At 43.7% G+C, this 17,476-nt stretch overlaps 1 protein-coding gene across 4 annotated transcripts in view; it reads right to left on the minus strand.

Annotated features, from left to right (window-relative positions):
* SLC4A5 (solute carrier family 4 member 5) overlaps window positions 1-17,476 on the minus strand; it is a 110,155-nt gene that overhangs the window by 68,130 nt on the left and 24,549 nt on the right. For 3 of the 4 annotated variants that reach the window (XM_043603726.1, XM_043603723.1, XM_043603724.1), the window contains one exon: window positions 11,342-11,533. In XM_043603726.1, the coding sequence (XP_043459661.1) occupies window positions 11,342-11,533 (192 nt within the window). Of the gene's footprint in view, window positions 1-2,957; window positions 3,557-11,341; window positions 11,534-17,476 lie in introns of those variants that run through there. The other variant, XM_043603725.1, reaches the window with a different exon arrangement.

A 17,476-nucleotide genomic window follows, 5' to 3' on the forward strand; every position in this document is an offset into this window, starting at 1 on the left:
GTACCCAAACAAGAATTCATTGGCCCAGTCTTCCTCTGTGCAGGAGTGTCATGGGGGGACAGGGAGAGGCAGTGTGGTACTGTGGTATAGTGGAGACAAGGTGCACAGTGAGCTTGCAACCCAGCTAGACATGGGTATGAATCTCAGAGTTGCCACTTGCTCATGAGTGAATTCAGTTTGAGTGAGCAGGGTTGTTGGGAGGAACAAGGAGATTCAGATAAGGAGAATAAGACACATGACATGGGGCCTAGAATGTAACAGGTACTGATCCCCTTTACTACCAACCCCAGCACCCAGGCTCACGAGCCCCACCCAATGGTGAAAATGAAAGATTTTCGGGGTGCCTGGGTGGCATGGTTGGTTGAGCATCCAACCTCGGCTCAGGTCATGATCTCGTGGTTCGTAGGTTCAGGCTCTGCATCAGGCTCTGTGCTGACAGCTTGGAGACTGGAGCCTGCTTTGGATTCTGTCTCTCTCTCAAAAACAAATAAACATTACAAAATTTTAAAAACAAAAAAAAGAAAATGAAGTATTTCCACCCTCAGCAGGTCTCAGAAGTGTAGCCACCTCCCACTCATCCTTGTTAGCACCATGTCCCATGTCCCTTGATGCCATTCCTAACCTTTGCTCCTCTCTTCAAGCCTCTTGATCCATCTCCTATCCACTTCACCAAGGAAATAAAGGCCTCTAGATGTGAGATTCATCACCTTCTCCCTTCTAGTTCTGTACCCTTACCACTTTGTAGTCCATTTTTGAACAAAGGTGTCCTTCCTCCAACTTAATCTCTGGCTCCACTCATTCCCTTCTGCTGGATCATTATTTTATCAACAAGCCTTTGCTTACCTTGGTCTTCATCTCTCCACTCTTTTTCTCCTAGCCTATAAATAGTTCTTCCTACCCTATAACACTCTTCCATGACCCTGCCTGCCTTCCCAGCTCTCCTGCTTGCCTTTCCCCCCAACTTCTTGAAGGAATGGTCAGCACTTACTGTCTCCACTTCCTCCTTACCCAATTACTTTCCAACCTGCTCCAACTGGCTCAATCCCACTACTCTAAAGGACATTGACTAAGGCAGAGACTTCAACTGGCAGCTCAAAGACGTGTTTAGTTCAGCTCTCACAGAGTATAAAAGTTTTTGAAATTGTTGCTAAGAATTGTGGGATTTCATATAATAATCCACATTTCTGACTTTTCTTGAAAATTCAGATGCTCTGACGACTGTGCCTACATTCCTGCTTGGCAACAATTAACCAAAGCTGAATGATAGCTGCCTTCTTTAGGTGGGCATATGCATTTTTTAAAGTTCTTTTATCTGAGTATTGTTGACACACAATGTTATGGGCATATGCATTGTAGTTTGCCACAGTCCCCACTGCTCCCTACTCAACTCTGCTAATCTCATTTATGTTATGCACCTGAGTTTACAACTCTGCCCTCAGATCGCTCTTGTTATCTTATTCTCAACGAGTAAAGTAATAAAACCAATCAAACCAACAGGTCTGGCTTATCTCTCTGGGGCATCAGTGGTGCTGACTGCTCCCCCTGAACTGAAATGCTACTCTTAGCTCTTGTAACAACACTTTCTTGATATTTTTTCCTACCTCTTCAAGGAATCCTTAATATCTTTCCCTGGCCCCTCTTGCCTGTCTCACTTAAATCTTAGTCTTCCCCAAGATTTCTCATTAAACTTCTTCTCTCTTCTTCTACGCTCTTCCTGGGCCATCTTGTGTTCTTTATGGTGTCACCCTGTAGATGAGGTCACCCATGTCTCTGGGCCCTGCCTGTATTGAACATTTCCAACTGTCAACTGGATTATTCCATGTGGGAGTTCTGCAGCCTCCTCAAGTCGACCTCAATATATTCAAAACAGCTCCTTTATGCCTGCCATTCTGTTTTGAATAATAGCAACCCTAACTCTCCAGCCGTTCAGATAAGAAATACCGGACTCATTCTTGAAGCCTCTTTCTGTCTCACTGTTCATGTCCAATCAGACACTAACTTCTTTCCCTTGCTTCCTAAATATTTTTCAGCTGTCTCCCTTTTTTCCTACCCATTGCCACCATCTTGGCTCAGGTTCTCATTATTTCCCGTTCCTATTGCTGCAAAAGCCTCCTGCTGCCACTACTGCCTCTGGTTGCCTGATCCACCCTATTCCCTATGTGGCAGCCAAGTTTGCCTTTAAAACATTTCAAACATATTCACATGACACACTCCTGGGAGTCATGGTGCTCTTTGAGCAGCACCATAAAATATTTTGCATTTGAGTTAGAAATAATTTTACTTAGCAGAAATTATTAATTTATCTGTATATAGCTCAATCTGCCTCATTTAAATGAATTTTATTTCTGAATTTTTCTATTACTTTAAACATCATCTTTTCATTGGGTTATGGATTGCTGACACTTGCCAGCAGACATCAAAGGTTAAAGTTTTATAGAAAACTAACAATTGAACAAATAACCTCATTTTTTCTTTACACTGGGAGAAGCCTATGACTGATTCTGAGAGGACACAGCAATCAGAGTTCTAGAACAACTCTTTTAAAATGTAGGTTTGATCAGGTTACTCTCCGGGTGAAAAGCCTTCAATGGCTCTGTATTACCTAGAGCCTAGGGTCACTGACCTGGCCCAAAACATCCCTTGTGATCTGGCCCTTACCTGTCTTTTTAGGTTCTATCATGTTTCTCAGCCAGATGCCCTGGAACCCAGTTACCCTTGACCCCAGATACCCCAGCACCCCCCTCCAATCCCAGATATGCTGGACCCTAACCACCACACACAGTTCTCTGACGAGTAGGGCACCTTACTCCTTGGATCCTTGTGCCTACTCTTCCCTAAGTTTGGAATCCCCTTCCCGTTAAAGGCCAGATAGGAAGACAAAGAGATGGAACAACCAATAGGGAGATGAAACAGGGCAGAGAGCAGGACGCCTGAACCAGCCCTGTCTGGGGCATTACCTGCTCCCTGGAAGAGCTGAGCACTGAGGTCTCCGGCTGTCGGCACGGCTTCTGGCCCCAGCCTGTCTCTGCTGCTGCCGACCTGGCCACTGCCTCCAAACGTCCTCTTCCCCACCGGTCACAACAAACTCACTTTGTTTCCAGTTAAGCACCAGGGGAGGTGTAGGGAGAGAAGAGGGAGAGAAACAGAGAGAGGGAAGGAATGCGTGAAAGACGGGTAGTAGAGAGAGAAGGCTATATGTGGGAGAGAAAAGAGAGGTAGTGTGAGAGAAAGACTATATTGAGGGTGAATTAAAGATACAGTATGAGAAAAGTGTGTGTGTGAGAGAGAGAGAATATGTGTGAGAGAGAGAGAATGAGAAGGAAGAATGTGAGAGAGTAGTGTGAGGGGTGGGGGTCCTCAAGTGCACTGGAGAGAGAGGGGCTCAGCAGCGCAGAGACTGGAACAGGCAGCTGGGTCTTCACCGTGGCAGGGGCAGGGTGGAACAGCTGCGGGTCTGTGAGAACACTGGCGGAACTGCCTCTGTCCCGCCTCCCCCATGAGGGCTCCAGGAGAGCCCCAGCACCTCTCCTCAGGCCCCTTTATAAAGGCAGAGGTAGGATTTGCCCTCAGACTCCCCGGGGCCTCCTTAAGAGCCTTGGCTGCAGGTGAGCGGCTGGAGAGTGGCTGCCAAGACAGAGTTCTCTCAGCTGCGCAGTGGTTCCCCCCACCACACCCGGAGGTGGGATGGTTAGGGAGGGTTGTTGTGGGGTCTCAGGTTTCAAAGCAACCATGCTTGGCCAATAATGTTCCACGCAGCTGGTTTTTCTCTGTCCCCAACTTTTTTTTTGCTACTACTTTTTTTAAGTTTATTTATTTATTTTCAGAGAGAGAGAGAGGGTGAGGATGAGCTCACATGAGCAGGGGAGGGGCAGAGAGAGAGAGAGAGAGAGAGAGAGAGAGAGAGAATCCCAAGCAGGTTCTGAGCTGTCAGTGCAGAGCGCCATGCGGGGCTCAATCCCAAGAACTGTGAGATCATGACCTGATACAAAATCAAGAGTCAGATGCTTAACTGACTGAGCCACCCAGGAGCCCCCTCTGTCCCCAACTGTTAACCCAGACTCCTAATCCTCTAGCTCTTTATCTACTTCTAGGACAAAGTGCTAAATACCATCACTAAGTGGATGTTTCCTGGGAGCCCGTGGACAGTGGGAACTGGTTACTTGAGGCTGTGGGGAGAACCCCACTGGGGAATTATTTTGCTCTGCTGAGAAACTCCTAATCTCCTGGGTTCGGTTCAACAAGTTCTTACTGAGTACTTAGAATGTGCCAAGGTTGATTAGAGGTCACTGGGCGGCTACTGCTCCAAGGGGTGCTGAGCCTTGGATTCTCTAAGTCTCAGGGCTAGGAGGGAGCTTAGCTGTTGTCGAAGAATCTAAGCCCTTCACTTCACAGATGAGAAATTTGAGACCCAGTTTATACCACAGAAAGGCCCCATCAGGCCTCAAATTAGGGGAACCTGGAGGAGAGTCAAGTCCACTGGCATCCTCCACCCTACACTGCCCACCCGCCTATGGCTGGCCCCACTCACATTTTCATACTTGGGGCTCAATGATCGAGGGTGCCCACTTTAAAGCTGAGGAAACAGGGGTGCCTGGGTGGCTCAGTCGGTTAAGCATCCGACTTTGGCTCAGGTCATGATCTCACGGTTTGTGAATTCAAGCCTCGCATCGGGCTCTGTGCTGACAGCTCAGAGCCTGGAGCCTCCTTCGGGTTCTGTGTCTCCCTCTTTCTCTGCCCCTCCCCTACTCTTGCTGTCTCTGTCTCTGTCTCTCTCTTTCTCATAAATAAATAAAAAACTTAAAAAAAAAATAAAGCTGAGGAAACAGCAGCAGAAGGTCAGGGTGTCTGTTTAGGTACTGGGCTCCAAGCAAACACCACCATCCAGAAGTTTCTGCAATGCTGGGCTTCTCAGCAGGACAGAACAGTGAGTAGATGGGCCCCTCCCCAGGGTCCCAGGCTCTACAGCTCACAAGCCACTGTGGCTGAAGTTGGCCCATCTCCTCCTGAGCACCACTAGGTAGCTACTCCATGCCACACTGGGTCAGGGGCTGTGGGTGACCCCAAAGCACCCAAAGAGAGATTGTCAAGGATGCCAGAAGACTCTCTTTATCCATGTGGTGCTTTAAGAGCCCAGACCTGGGTTTAACACCTGACTCTGCTGATTACTAGCAGTAGAATTTTGGCAAAGCATTTAAGTTCTCTGAGCCTTAGTTTCCCCATCTATTAAGTGGGAATAATCAAGCCTACCTCACTAGATTGTGATAGCCATTCAGGAAGATAATACGTGTGATGTGGTTGGCACAGTGCTTGGTATACACCAGTCACCCAATAAATGATATTGCTATTGTTGTTGTTGCCAGCAGGTCTGACACATTTCCCCCTTGTTACCAGTCATCAGCCTGGCCCTTTTAAACATTCCAAGGGCTCAATCCTTTTCAGCCTCTAAATGCTCATGCTGCTCCCATGCTGCCTCCCTGCCCTCCACCCCGAGGGCCTTCCACTCTCTCTGCCCCTCCCTCCTGCTCACAGAAGGTTTAGCCCACCACACGCTGGGCTCCTGGATCAGGGTGGCTCTAATGCACTGTGGGCCCCACGTGCGTGCAGCACATCAGAAGTTAATCCACATAATGAGAAATGCCACAGGTAATAGCCCCTGTGGTTGATAGCACACAGGGAGAGTCACATAGCGACGGCCCACGATATGACTCCCCCAGCAGTTGCTGGGAGAAACATAACCCAGCAGGAACAAGCTTCAGGAAGCACACTAAAAGAAGCAAGCAGAATTGTGCTTTTACTGGGTGGGGACTGTCCAGTTATTGGATGAGTAAAGCACAAAATGATCTAGTATACTACAAACAAGTCAGTCTTCAACAACCAGTGAAGACCCGGAAGGCAATTAGGCAGTCAGAAAGTCAGGATGAGGATTTGATCCTGGGGCTGGGGCCCTGGATGAGCCCTTTCAGAGGTTCTCTCCCTCTGTCTTGAGTTCCACATGAATCTCTAGATGGCCAACTTTGCAAGATCGGAGTCTACCTTGCTTGCATCATGCTGCTGGTCCCCAGTACAGGGCTCACACAGCATGGGCACTCAATAAATATTTGCTGGGTGAATGAATTCACTAATTAGCACTCATGAGCGTATCATCTGGGATTAGGCTTGGCAAGAAAGGAGCCAAGGACAAGGAAATGCTGTTAGGGGTGGAGCTGGGTGGAGACTTTGGGTAGCTCAAGGCAACTGAATATTGGGGACTGGGAGACTGATCTAGGGTTCTAAAGTCATTCCTGCAATTGTGTGAGGTGGGTCTTGAGAGGTGATGTAAAAGCCCCCCAATCCTAACTTCATAGACAGCAAAATTCTTTTTCTAGGAAGCTGTCCTCAAACTCCAAATGTGTTCTCTAAGAAGAGGAAGCGAATCTGCCCCTTTAGCGTTTATAGGGATTCCTCTTATCATGGTAGTGTTAGGGATGTCAGCCCAGTCCATACCCAAAAGGATGTCCTCTGGCAGCTGTGTTTATGGAATGTATGACCTGTGCCCCTTGGCTACAGTTAATCATTGGACATCTGAGCCAAGCCTGGAAATGTTGAATTGGGTCTCTAAGACAGCTGGGGCCTTTCCTGATGGTCTCTGGAAAAGAGAGCACGTAAACTAAGATAAAAGGGCACAGAGATGCAGAAAGGGCTACAGAGAGAAGGGAATGGAGCAGACCCACAGGAGAAGCAGGGGCAGGGGCCATCAGTCCCAGAGAGGGGACTGAGAGGTGCTATGTCTACCCATTGAGCCTGGCTGTTTATTCTGCTTTGGGACTGCGAAAAACTTCTTTGGTTTTGTAATAACACGTGTGCGTACACACACACACACACACACACACACACACACACACACTGCCTCCTTGCCTAAGCCAGCTCAAGTAGATTTCTAATACATATGATCAAATTACCTTCTTAACGATGAGTGCCCCTTATAGGGAATTCTAGGGTTGGAGATTTTCTTCTTTGTACCTTCTTAAAAACTCCAAGTGTAAAAGTTATAAAGAATGTTGGGTCACTGTAGTAAGAAGAGTTAGAATAAGAAAGAACAGGAATCAGTAAAAGAGGGGAGTAAAGCAATGGCAGAGCAGGCCAAAGGCAAGAAAAGAAGGAAGGCCAAGGAAAAGAAACCTTGGCCCTGGCCCTGGCCAAGTGAAGAGCTGTGTCAGAGGACTGGCAGAGCCTGGCCAGGGAGGGCACTGCTGGCTCCCCTACATGCTAGTGGGTGGAACCAAGGCTTGGCAGATCTCGGTGTGTTGGGCAAGGGGGAGATTCAACCAAATCCAAATAAGAGATCCCTCCGCCTTCCCCAGGAAGGGCGTCATCCTCAATATGCTGCAGAGAAAAGAGAGCAATGACACTTATCTCACTGGAGCCCCAGAGGAAGAGATTCTGACATTTAAGGGGAGCCAAAATAGTAAAGGGCAATTGATTGTACCATATCCATGATTTATAATGTAAGGTATATGAAATGTCCCCAGTAGTCTTCAATTAGCATATGGCTTTTATTGTTTTGTTTTGGTGACTATAAATGCAGTAAAGTGAGGAAACTGTTATTTAAAATCAAATTAGACAGTTACTGCTTCTCCTGTCTAAGCCAACAGGGGTGTGGGGGCCTGATTCACACACACAGTCTTGACATGGCCTGCAGAGGACCCTGGGTGGGAGTAGGGGGAGAAGGAAATGTCAAAGCCTCCTTCAGGTTTTCAAGGATGTTGAAGGGCTAGACTTAGAGGAGATGGTCATTGTGTTTAGTTCAACCCATTATGTGGCCTCGGCTGTGCAAAAATGGGCCCTGAGCCAAGGAGGGGCAGGAAGAAAAATTGACGTAACTAAAAAGGAGGGGACTGAGCATGTATGTGAGGACGGGGCTCAACACTGAAAGCAAGAACATATGAGGGGACTCAGGAGGGGACAAGGGTGGGCAGGAGCCCCCAAAATATGTGATAGGAGGCTGGAACTGCACAGAAAAATGTGCACTGGAAAACTTCCAGTCACCAGAGGAACACAGATATCTAGTATGTATCTCTGCAATGTTAAACTTGGTTCTGAACCTTCAGCAAAGCCTTCTACTCACATATATGCCATGCATAACCAATTTGGGGAAAACCAAATAAGGTCTGAACTCCATGCCTGAGAAGGCCTAGAGGTGAAGGCAGAGTACAGGTATAGGCAGTGAAACATAGTGAGATGAGCCCACTATGGAGGGACTTGGAGCCAGACAGTGAGACTGGCAGCCCTGGGAAGGCACAGAAATTTGGGGAAAGACATGGACCTTCCCCTGGATGAGGCCAGGGAGGCTAGATTCCACTTTAGCTAATTCTCAAAGAATAGGGTAAATCTGGTTAATGTATAGTTTATGAACGCTTTCCATTTATTTATTTATTTATTTATTTATTTATTTATTTATTAACTTGGATTTATTTTTTTTTCAATATATGAAGTTTATTGTCAAATTGGTTTCCATACAACGCCCAGTGCTCATCCCAAAAGGTGACACTTTCCATTTATTAAGACTTTCACTGGTTCACTTGCAAACTTGCTCAGTCCTAATTTCCCCTCAAGGTCCTAATGCCAATAACTAAGGATTCTCTTCTAATAGGATTTTTTTGTTTGTTTTTAGAATAGCTCTCATGGCTGGGGAGGGAATGCTGCATATGTTGATAATTCTAGGAGATCCAGGTTTTAAGGTGCCAAAGGACAAGAAGAGAGAGAAAACATAGGCTTCTTTGGGGAGGAGTTTTTTTTTAATGTTTATTTATTTTTGAGAGAGAGAGAGAGAGAGAGAGAGAGAGAGAGAGAGAGAGAGAGAGAGAGAGCATGAGTGGGGGAGGAGAAGAGAGAGAGGGAGACACAGAATTTGGAGCAGGCTCCAGGCTCTGAGCTATCAGCACAGAGCCTGATGCGGGGCTCAAACTCACAGCTGTGAGATCATGACCTGAGCCAAAGTTGGACACTCAACCGACTGAACCACCCAGGTGCCCGTTGTTGTTGTTTTTTTTTTTTTAAGTAATCTCTGTGCCACCCAATATGGGGCTTGAACTCACAACCCCAAGATCAAGCATTCCTCTACTGACTGAGCCAGCCAGGTGCCCCAGACTTCCTTTGGGAAATAAATTTTAACTTGCTTTCCTACCTGCTCCCCACCCCAAATGGGGCATTTAAGGGCTAGAATGATCATCTTTCTTTCTTTTTCCTTCTTCCTTTCCCCCACCTCTTTCCAAGATGTATCCTTCCAAGGCACAAATTTGTAAGTACACAAAGGCAAGGACGCTAGCCCATTTTAAAGCTGCAAACTCTAAAAGAACCCCAACTGTCTTTGCACCTATGTTGGAAAAACTGTCTCATGAAGTGTTCATGGAGAAGATGCTTTAGAGACAAATATGTGTCCTGTCCCAACCCTTGTTCCTTCCTCACTGGAAATGAGAATAGGAGACCAAATGAAATATGTCCTTGGTCCTAAGGTTTTGGAACAATATAAGGCTCAAATGCCTCACTGGAAAACAGCCTAGCTCTCCTTTCCTGATCATCTGGGGTGGTTTTGATCTTTTAGTGGCCCCAAAGTTATTTAATATCAGGCAAGTATAAGAACTTGTATCAGGTAAGTATAAGAATAACTTTTCACACCCCTCCCACCAGAAGGATTTCAGAAGTTCTTGGTACCAGTGAGGACAGCAAAACCAAACCAATATCCACTAGTAGAGGAAAAAGACTTGGGTTCCTTGCTCTTAAATTGGGTTAATGTGTATTAACTAAACTAATATATATTAAATGCCTACCACACTTACTTACCCACCACAATAACCTACCATGTTATATATTTCTTCCATAACTCAGGAGAGACCCAGAAAATTTGATTTTCAAAGGGGAACCTCATCCCTAAACGTGGGGAAGGTGGTAGGGTTAGAGGAGAATGCCCCATCTAGATCCAACATGGGGAGTGGGAGATCTTCCCAACAGGCTTGCTCTCCTCTGGGTCCCTGATGTTCCTACCCTCTGGGCAGATACATGTGCACACGCACGTGCATGTGTATTGTGTGTATGTGTGCACATGCATGTTTTAATCAGAGCTCATCTCTTATGCTAGACAGCCCCAAAGGACTTCCATTAACCCATCTGCCACATAGACACATTTAATCTGGAAAAGCCATGGGCCTTAGTAGACTTGGTGCAATGAGAGCAGTTGTTCAGGGCAGCTGCAAGGTTGGGGGTGGCTCAGTTGGCCTTTGGGAGCATGAATGTCAGATCTTTTCCTACAGGGACGCTGAAACACTATTACTGCCTCTGACATTCCTTTGAAGGTTTAGATAGTAAAATAACTCATTTTGCCTTGCTCAAGACAGTGGAAATATATAATAGAGCCCAATGAGATGCTATTTGTTGGGCAGATTTAGGATACGTTGGGGTGAAATCATGGCCCTAGAAACAGTAAAGTCTCAAAAGAATAAAACATCACAGCTGTGCTCTAAGGATTCCAGACTCTTCACTCCTCTTAAGATTGATATTTTTCTTTCCATGGGGAGGAACAAAATACTGATTTTTATTTTTATTTTTATTAAAAAAAAAATTTTTTTAACGTTTATTTATTTTTGGGACAGAGAGAGACAGAGCATGAATGGGGGAGGGGCAGAGAGAGAGGGAGACACAGAATCAGAAGCAGGCTCCAGGCTCTGAGCCATCAGCCCAGAGCCCGACGCGGGGCTAGAACTCACGGACCGTGAGATCGTGACCTGAGCTGAAGTTGGACGCCTAACCGACTGAGCCACCCAGGCGCCCCAAAAATACTGATTTTTAATCAGTCCAGAGCTGATTTCTGCAGCAGCAGAGGAAGGCCTCAGGGGATTTGCTGACCTGGGAGAGAGCTTCCCAGGGGTCTGCAAGCTACCGCTCAGGTGCCTAGACAATTCTCGACCATTCCATCAAGCTCAGGTGAGGAAAGGGAAGAGGTAATTCAGTTTACTGAGCACAGTGCTTCATGCCAAACAGTCATGTTTGTGGTTAGGTTAGTCATGCCATGGCTGTGTGGCCTCCAGGAATTTGGAATTGAGGAAAATGATTCTGAGAATTAACCCATGAAACCAACTTGGGGGGGATCAGAGCAGAAGTCTCAGAGTCACCAGAGAGAGATGGAGCTCAGCCTGACTAAAGGTGCCTCTGAGCAGGGAGGTTGGTCTGCAGTGGCAGCAGGGCAGCAGGTGCTAACAGCCTTGGGGCATCATTAGTCTGCAGAGAATCTTCCGACTTTATCCATCCCACCACCCAAGCCGCTGCACTCACCAGATGGCTCCCCTGAACATGCCCCTCAAGAACTCACGGGTCCTGCTGACACGATCCACATTGCCATCCCGGCTGCTTCCCCTGCTCCCCGTGCCAGTCAGTTCCTGCTGTGGCTTGTCTGGCTGCAGGCCCCAGCAGACCTTCTGCAGTCCTGAAAGACGTCCTTGCTGATCTCTTTTCCTTTGAGGGTAACTGGGGACCGAAAGCCCAATGTGGATGGAACGGCAGTCTGTGGGCAAAGCACAAAAGACACGGGAGGCAAGAGTTACTGAAAATGGGCATTTCCCTTTAACAGCCTCTAGTTACAAAGAGCTAGGGCCACCAAAGCAAAATGGAAGACATGGGATTCCTGGACAGGGCCCCTGCCCTGAGTCTTGGGTTTGACAGAATCCCATTTCTGAACAACTCAGCAGTTGCTGGAAACAAGACCCTTGGTGCTCTAGTTGGAATTCTTGTTAGAATGAGCAGAACTCCCATCACTCTGTTCTTGCTTGTCCAGAATGGCAGTAACCACATAGGCCTTATGACACATGGCCCAGGAGACAGTCCCTCAGTGAGCCACAGATTTAGTCCAAAATACCGATCCCCTCTTTGGGAAAGCTGTATATATTTCCATCAAGGACCATTTATTACTAATAACCAAAAACTACATAAACTGCTTATCAGAAAAGTGAGTTATTATGGATTTCTCAAAGCTGGTTTTATATACCAGAATTTTCAAAAACTAGAATTACCAAGAACTTTAATTTGGAATTCCACTAAGAAGGCTGTTTGCTGTGTAAAGCCCCCACTAGGTCTGTTCACACAAGAGCAGTTGGAATTCTCTCAGCTCTCAGGATGGATATTCTGTTATCAGTTTTTCATCAGTGTTGTTGAATTGGTCAACAGCTTTTAAAATAATCAATAGATGTAGTTGTATAGTTACAGAATAATTGAGCAGATAATACATAAGTACTTAGACTTCCATCTTATCTCTGCCCTACCCCCACTCCACAACAGTTTCCCCTATTATTTTTTTATGGAGGTATAATTGACCTATAACACTGTTCAAGTGTAAAGTGTACAATATACTGATTTGGTACGTGTATATATTACAAAATTACTACCACAATAAGTCTAGTTAACATCCATCATCTTATATAGTTTCATTCTTTTTCTTCTGATGAGAGATTTTAGAATCACTCTCTTGGCAACTTCTAAATATACAAACAGATTGCTAACTATAGTTACCATGCTGTACATTCCATCTCCAGAACTTGTTTATCCTATGGTGGAAGTTTGTACCTTTGACTACTTTCACCCATTTTGTCCCCTCCCAAACTCCTGCCTCTGGCAACCACTAATCTGTTCTCTGTTTCTATGAGTTTGGTTCTCACATAGGAATGAGATCGTATAGTATTTGTCTTTCTCTGTCACTGCCAAGACTGATGCCAAAACGCTAACCCCCTATGTGTTCTTCTAGGAGTTCTATGGTTTCAGGTCTTACATCAGTCTTTTATCCATTTTAAGGTGTGTGTGTGTGTGTGTGTGTGTGTGTGTGTGTGTGATGTAAAATAGAGATCCAGTTTTATTCTTTTTTTTAAAGCTTTATTTATTTATTTATTGAGAGAGAGAGAGAGAGAGAGAGAGAGAGAGAGAGAACACGTGAGCAGGAGAGGGGCAGAGAAAAAGAGAGAGGGAGAGAGAGAATCCGAAGCAGGCTCCACACCATCAGCACAGAGCCTGATGTGGGGCTCAAACTCACGAACTGTGAGATCATGACCTGAGCCAAAATCAAGAGTCGGACACTTAACCGACTGAGCCACCCAGGCGTCCAGATCCAGTCTTATTCTTATGCATGTGGCTGTCCTGTTTTCTCATCAGAAAGACTATCCTTTCCCCATTGTATATTCTGGGCTCCTTTGTCATAAATTAATTGAACTTACGAGTGTGTGTGTGTATATCTGGGTTTTCTATTCTTTTCCATTGATCTATGTGTCTGCTTTTATGCCAATACTATACTGTCTTGATTACTATAGCTTTGTAATATCTTTTGAATCAGGAAGCGTGACGCCTCCAGCTTTGTTCTTTTGCAAGGTCACTATTGGCTATTCAGGGTCTTTCATGGTTCCATACAAATTTAAGAACTATTTATTCTATTTCTGTGTAAAATACCATTGGAATTTTGATAGGGATTGCATTGAATCTGTAGACTGCTTTGGGTAACACAGACACTTTAACAATATTAATTTGTACAATCCATGAGCATGGAATATCTTTCCATTTATTTGTGTCTTCTTCAATTTCTTTGACCAAGGTATTAAAATTTTCAGTGTACAAGTCTTTTCCCTCCCTTGTTAAGTTTATTTATTCCTATGTATTTTATTCTTTTTGTTGCAAATGTAAATAGAATTGTTTTCTTAATTTCTCTTTTTGATAGTTCATTATTCATATATAGAAATATATATGTATTTATTTTTGTATATTGGTTTTGTATCCTGCAAATTTACTGAAATTGTTTTTTAGTTCTAACAGTTTTTTGGTGGAGTCTTTTGGGTTTTCCATATATAATATCATGTCATCTGCAAGTAGAGATGGTTTTACTTATTCCTTTCTGATTTGAATGCCTTTTATTTCTTTTTCTTGACTAATTGCTCTGGCTAAGACTTCCAGTACAATATTGAATAAAAGTGCAAGAGTGGGCATCTTGACCTTGTCCCTGATCTTAGAGGAAAAGCTTTCAGCTTTTCATTGTTGAGTATGATAGCTGTAGGCTTGTCATATATGGACTTTGTTATGTTGAGGTACATTCCCTCTATACTCAGTTTGTTGAGATTTTTGATAATGAATGGATGTTGGATTTTGTTAAATATATTTTCTACATCTATTGAGATAATCATACGATTTTTATCCTTCATTTTGTTAGTGGGGTATATCACATTGATTGATCTGTAGATGTTGAACCATCCTTGTATTCCTGAAATAAATCCTACTTGATCATGGTGTAGGATCCTTTTAATGTATTGTTGAATTTGGTTTCCCAATATTTTATTGAGGATTTTTGCACCTATGTTCATCAGAGATATTGGCATGTAATTTTCTTTTCTTATAGTGTCATAGTTTTGGTATTAGGGTAATGCTAGCATCATAAAATGAATTTGAAAGTGTTCCCTTCTGGGGGTGCCTGGGTGGCTCAGTCAGTTAAGCATCCAACATCAGCTCAGGTCATGATCTTGTGGTTCATGGGTTCGAGCCCTGTATCAGGCTGTGTGCTGACAGCTCAGAGCCTGGAGCCTATTTCAGGCTCTGTGTCTCCCTTTCTCTTTGCCCCTTCCCTGCTCTCTCTCTCTCTCTCTCTCTCTCTCTCTCTCAAACATTGTAAAAAAAGAGTGTTCTCCTCTCTTCTATTTTTTGGAAGAGTTTGAGAAGGATTAGTATTAATTCTTATTTAAATGTTTGACACAATTCACCAGTGAAGCCATCTGTTCCTGAATTTTTGTTTGTTGGGAGGTTTTTGATTACTGATTCAAACTCCTTGCTAGTAATTGGTCTATTCAGGTTTTCTGTTTCTTCATTATTCAGTTTTGGTAAGTTGTATTTTTAGGGATTTATCTATTTCTTCTAAGTTGTCCAAATTATTGGCATATAATTGTTCATAGTAGTCTCTTCTGATTTTTTATATCTGTTTTCAGTTGTAACGTGTTTTCTTTCATTTCTAATTTCATTTATTAGAGTTTTCTCTTTTTTTCCTCCCTTAGTAAGTTTAGTTAAAGATTTGATTATTTTATCATTTCAAAAACCAGTTCTTAGTTTCATTGATCATTTCTATTGTCTTTTTAGTCTCTATTTTACCTATTTCTGTTCTGATCTTTGTTATATCCTCCCTCCACTAACTTTGGGCTTAGTTTGTTTTTCTTTTTCTAGTTCCTTAAGGTATAAAGTTAGGTTGTTTACTTGGGCTCTTTCTTTTTTCTTAATGTAGGCATTTATTGATATGAATAGATTCCCCTATTATGAACAATTTACATTAGTGTGGTACATTTGTTACAATTAATAAACCAATATTGATACACTATGATTAACTATAGTCTATAGTTTACAATAAGGTTCACTCTTAGCGTTATATAGTTTTATGAGTTTTGACAAATGCATAATGATGGGCATCTACCATTACAGTATCATACAGCATAGTTTCACCATCCTAAAAATTCCCTGTACTTCACTTATTCATCTCTCCCCTCCCCGAGTTATAAAGCTACTTTTCTCTTTTGGGCCTTTACACTTTGTTCTCTTTTTTCTTCTTTTTGAAGAGAAATGAGAATGGGTGGGGTAAATGAGTGGGAAGATCTTTTTCTCTTCCTATGTGAACTGTAGCAAAAATGTTCGAGAACCACTGGTTTAGGACAAGTTTGAGTCTGGAATTCCCTGGTGACAATTTTCCAAAGAGCAGGCTGGCCAAAAAAAAAAAAAATTATTATAATTACAGTGGTTCCACCTTATCCACAGGGGATATGTTCTAAGATCCCCAGTGGATGCCTGAAACTGCAGATAGCACTGAACTCTATATATATACCATGTTTTTTCCTACACACACATACCTATGATAAAGTTTAATTTATAAATTAGACACAGTAAGAAATTAACAAATAAATTATAGAATAGAATAATTGTAACAAAATTTTATAATTAAAGTGTTGTGAATATGGTCTCTCTCTCTCTCTCTCAAGATATCTTATTGTACGTATTCACCTTTCTTCTTGTGATGATGTGAGGTTATAAAATGCTTACATGATGAGATGAAGTAACATGAATGACATAGGCATTGTGATATAGCTACTATTGACCTGATGATGTGTCAGAAAGAGAATCATCTGCTTCCAGACCATGCTTGACTACTGATAACTGAAACTGAAGAAAGTGAAATCACAGGTAAGGGGACTACTATATTTTTGAAGCCCAAGGATGGCAACTGAGAGTTGAAAGCTACTGCAGAATAGGAAATTAGAATTTGTGTTCTTACATCAAGATTTGCATTAACTTGATTTTATTTTCCTTGGAAGGGAGGCCTGTCTCTTGGCTCAAACTCCTGAAATGCAGATACAAAGGTTTGGGTATTCAATGGCTGCAGCTATCACATAGAAACCACATCAAGCTGAATCTTGGAGAAGTATATCTAAGCCTTTTAGAGATATGTTGAGTGTCTACCCTGGTGAAAAGACTCTGTGAGTCATTCCTAGGCACAGGAAAATGAGGTTAACTGGATTTCAGTGTCTAAATCTATTTAGAGCCCGACTCCTGCCCCAGCTCACTTCACTGCTCACTCTTCTGAACCTCCAGTCTTTCTTGGCTGTACCCAGGAATGTGAGGTGGAGATTTTTATGAAGTATAGCCTTGCTTTCTAGTGGATCAGTATCAGAATGAATGGTGCTCCTCCTTTCTTCTCTCTTCTCCCTCTAGCATGGTGTGATTTCTCTTGCTCTATTCTACATTTCTTAAGCAATCTGTAATTTGAGTAAGCCATAAACACCAAAATTTAGAGGTAAGTAGTTTTACTCTAAGGGCTTAGAAGATGAGTTCCTATTCTCCACCCTTGAGACCAGGAACAGCTGGTATACCAGAAAGGCCTCTGCCCAAGAGTCAGCTTCCCTGGGTGCTCCCTGGCTTGTTCTATACTTGCTCTATGACCATAGATATCTGCCTCTCTAGGACTCATTATCCTCACCTGTAATGTGGGAATAAAATCCTTTCTCTAGTGTCTGGGCAAGGTTTTTGAGAAGATAGAATGGGATGACATGGGAAAATGATTATGAAAATGGTTAGGGCTATACACATGAAGAATATACTTATTAAAGAAATCAGGGGAGATGGCTGTCAGGAAGATATTTTACTTTCTGTCCTGGATCTAACTTGTCCCATTTCTTCCTGGCTCTTATCATAATCGTCAGAGTGTGGCTGTGTAGCTGGTGAACTGTGGAGAATAGTTAGCCCTCCCCCAAGCTCCCTCCTTCACAATGGAGAACCTCTCCACTGACTGTGAACACCTTGCAGTTTGGCTCAGGACAATGCCAAGTTCTCCTAGGAACTCTTCAGCTGCATTCTTCTCTATCTACAGCCCCAGAATCGCTCTACACATTCTGAAGCTCAACAAAGCATCCAGCTAGACAGTGAGATTAGCGTTTCCCTCCAAGTGGGG

This window comes from Prionailurus bengalensis, chromosome A3 (genome assembly GCF_016509475.1).
Source record: "Prionailurus bengalensis isolate Pbe53 chromosome A3, Fcat_Pben_1.1_paternal_pri, whole genome shotgun sequence".
Classification (NCBI taxonomy): domain Eukaryota; kingdom Metazoa; phylum Chordata; class Mammalia; order Carnivora; family Felidae; genus Prionailurus; species Prionailurus bengalensis.